Source organism: Talpa europaea (genome assembly GCF_964194135.1).
Source record: "Talpa europaea genome assembly, chromosome: 2".
NCBI classification, from domain to species: Eukaryota; Metazoa; Chordata; class Mammalia; order Eulipotyphla; family Talpidae; genus Talpa; species Talpa europaea.
In genome coordinates, this window is record NC_140068.1 from 87135431 (window position 1) to 87138273 (window position 2843).

Here is a 2843-nt window from a genome sequence, read left to right on the forward strand (position 1 = left end):
GTGTATTTCAATCTGCCCCACTCTGTCTCTGGTGAATCCTCTCACCCCCCACATCTCATGCCTGTACCCCAGTTCTTGTATGCATAAATAAATAAATCTTTTTAAATAAATCAGTGTAAGCCCTAACACAGTCCACCAAAGTGATTTGTACATTTAGAAGGGAAGAATTTCCTGGTTAAGTGGAAAATTGTGCACATGGCTTCTGGAATAACTCGTTTTAAGCAGTTTTATAGGGAAATATTCCATTTATAAGTCTGGACATTCCTTCTTCAGTTTGCTGTCACCTGCATTCACTGGGTAGAACCTGTATTGATCATTGGGATCCGGTTTATTCCAGGGTTCTGGGTTAATCTTCCTGTCCCAACTGACATCCAGATTGAACAAAGTCAGATACATGACATACGGCCTTGCTCCAGTCCCTCCAGCTCCAGTAAATGCAAAGAGGAGGATCGAGCTAGGATGCTTCTTGGCCTGCCCAAAGATCTGGCAGAGCATGGTAGTGGGAGAGGGCTTGGGCCAGGAAGAAGAGGAGAACAAATCTGCAAGTCCCAGAACTAAGTCTCTGCCTAAACCATGACTTCCTCCCTGCCCTCTCATCTACTTCCAAGGTGGCTCTTAGCTGTTTGGCATTAGTACTATTTTCATAGGTTAGATTTTTCAGAATTAAAGTTATTGGGTGAAAGGATTAAAAAAAAAGTTAAAATATTGAATTTGAACATATGAATATATTTACTACATATATTGGTAACTTAAATTATTAAAAAAAAAACAGGAACAGTGCATGTTGCTAATGTTAAGAGAGAGCTAATGTTGAATAAGTGGCACATTCTAGTGTAAGGAGCTTCTTTTGCAAAGGCTTAGAGGTATGAAAGCAAAGAAGAGCCTGGAACACACAGAGACAATGGGAGGATGTGAGTGAGAATAGATGTTGATGGATGTTGTGTCAAATAGCTAATCCTTCCCTGCATTTCCTTGTGGGCTTCAGATTTTACTCTGAAGGCAAAGGGAGAGACTGTAGGTTTTAAGGTAAGAGTTAGGATTGGAACTGCCTCTCAGAAAAAAAGCAGTGTGAAGGGTGGAGTTGAGAGGAGGGGGCAGATAATCAGGAAATACTTAAATTTGCATTTTTAAATTATGGTAAAATATGCATATAAAGTTTCCATCTTAACTGTACAGTTCTGTAGCATTAACTATGTTCACAGTGTTGTGCAGTCAATCTTCAGTACCTTTTCATCTTGCAGAACTGAAACTCTATACCCCTTGAACAATGGCCCCCTGTTTCCACTGAGATCACTCCAATAGGGCTTGTAGACCTACTAGATGTGGGAATGAGGAACAGGAAGTAGAGAAGGGTCACTCCCAGGTTTGGGGAGTAGAAGACTGAGTAGTGGCATTGCCAGTAACTAATTTGGGAGCTATAATATACACAGTTATCTGTTGCTCATAACAAACCACCCAAAACTTGGTGACTTAAACCAACAAAGATTTCTTGACACTCAGGATTGGGGGGTTCACTGGATGCATCCTGTGCTGGCTGTCTGGTTACTCAATCAGCTGTATTCAGCTGGAGGGTCAGCTAGAATAGAAGATCCAAGCTGGCCTCACTCATGAGCCTGGCAGTCATCACTGGGTGTCAGCTGGGGCACCTCAATTCTCCTCCGCTACTCATCCTCCAATAGGCTACCCTGGCTTCCTTCCATGGCAGCTGGCTTCTCTCAAGGCCTAACTTCTCCCGCAGTAACTTCTATCACATTCTATTGGTCAAAGCAAGTTCAGGGCAAGAGGAAATAGATTCCACCTGATAGGAGCAGCTGCAATGAATGTGTGGCCATATTTAATCTATCAGAGGAGGACCCAGCTTAGCCGAGAAAATGAGCTTACAGTCATAGAGATAGAAGAGGAAGTTGAAATCAACCCAAAGGATGAGATTTGCCAACCAAAAAAGGGAACCAGGACACTTAATGGAATCTAAAAGATAGGCAGAAGAGATGGGTCCCAAGAGACTGAGATCAAGTAGCCAAAGGGGTAGAAAGAACCAGAAGAAAATTCTGTCCAAGATGCTCCAAGAAGAGAGTAGTTGATTGAATCTCATACTTCTAAGGTATTCAGTAGCATGCAGTTTGTCTAAAAAGGGGGAAAGTATCTAGATATGGTGATTGAAGAGACCTTAATGTTCTTGTAGAGAGAATTGATAGAATGCTAAGTACAGACACCAAACATGTCTGGATGATGAGTGTGAAGGTGCTGGATTTCTCCTTGTCTACCCAGGACATACCACACAGGTAAATGGAGGTGCTTGTGATAGAGGATTATTCCTCCCCACCCCATTGATCTGCTTTGGTCAACAGAATATGAACTGATGTCATGTGTGCCACAGCTGAGCAGAAGTTCTAAAAGCCACACATTTGCCACCCATTGTTCTCTTTTCCCCTCTGCCTTGAGAATGGTAGGTCCCGGATGGGGAGTGCTTTTTCAGCCTGGATCCCAGAATGAATGGGCAGTGTCACCACCAAGCTGCAGCCGATATGCAAAGCTATAATAAACCACTGGATGTTGGGGTTGCTGACTTACACAGTATCACCTAGCAAAAGGTGGCGAGACTGGTACTCAATAAATGTCCATTACATCCTATCATTAAAGATAAAGAGATGAGAGCCCAGACCCGGAGTGCTCAGCTGTGACTGGAGTGATGGTCATAAGAGTCCCCAGAAAAAGGAACATTTGTGTTAGACCTTGAAATCTGGTCAGTATTTAAAGAGTAGGCAAGTGGGGAGGTGGTATGTTAATGTCCTAATCAAGACCATGCACCCCTGGGTTCTTTTTTGTTATAAATTCTGCATAAA

At 42.8% G+C, this 2843-nt stretch overlaps 1 protein-coding gene across 1 annotated transcript; it reads right to left on the reverse strand.

The window, feature by feature from the left end:
• Window positions 1-246: 246 nt before the first annotated feature.
• LOC311187615 (cytochrome c oxidase subunit NDUFA4-like) lies at window positions 247-495 on the reverse strand (the record flags this gene model as incomplete). Its single annotated transcript, XM_084258962.1, has 1 exon — window positions 247-495. The coding sequence occupies one exon, from the start codon at window positions 493-495 to the stop codon at window positions 247-249; it is 249 nt and encodes an 82-aa protein (XP_084115088.1).
• Window positions 496-2843: the final 2348 nt, after the last annotated feature.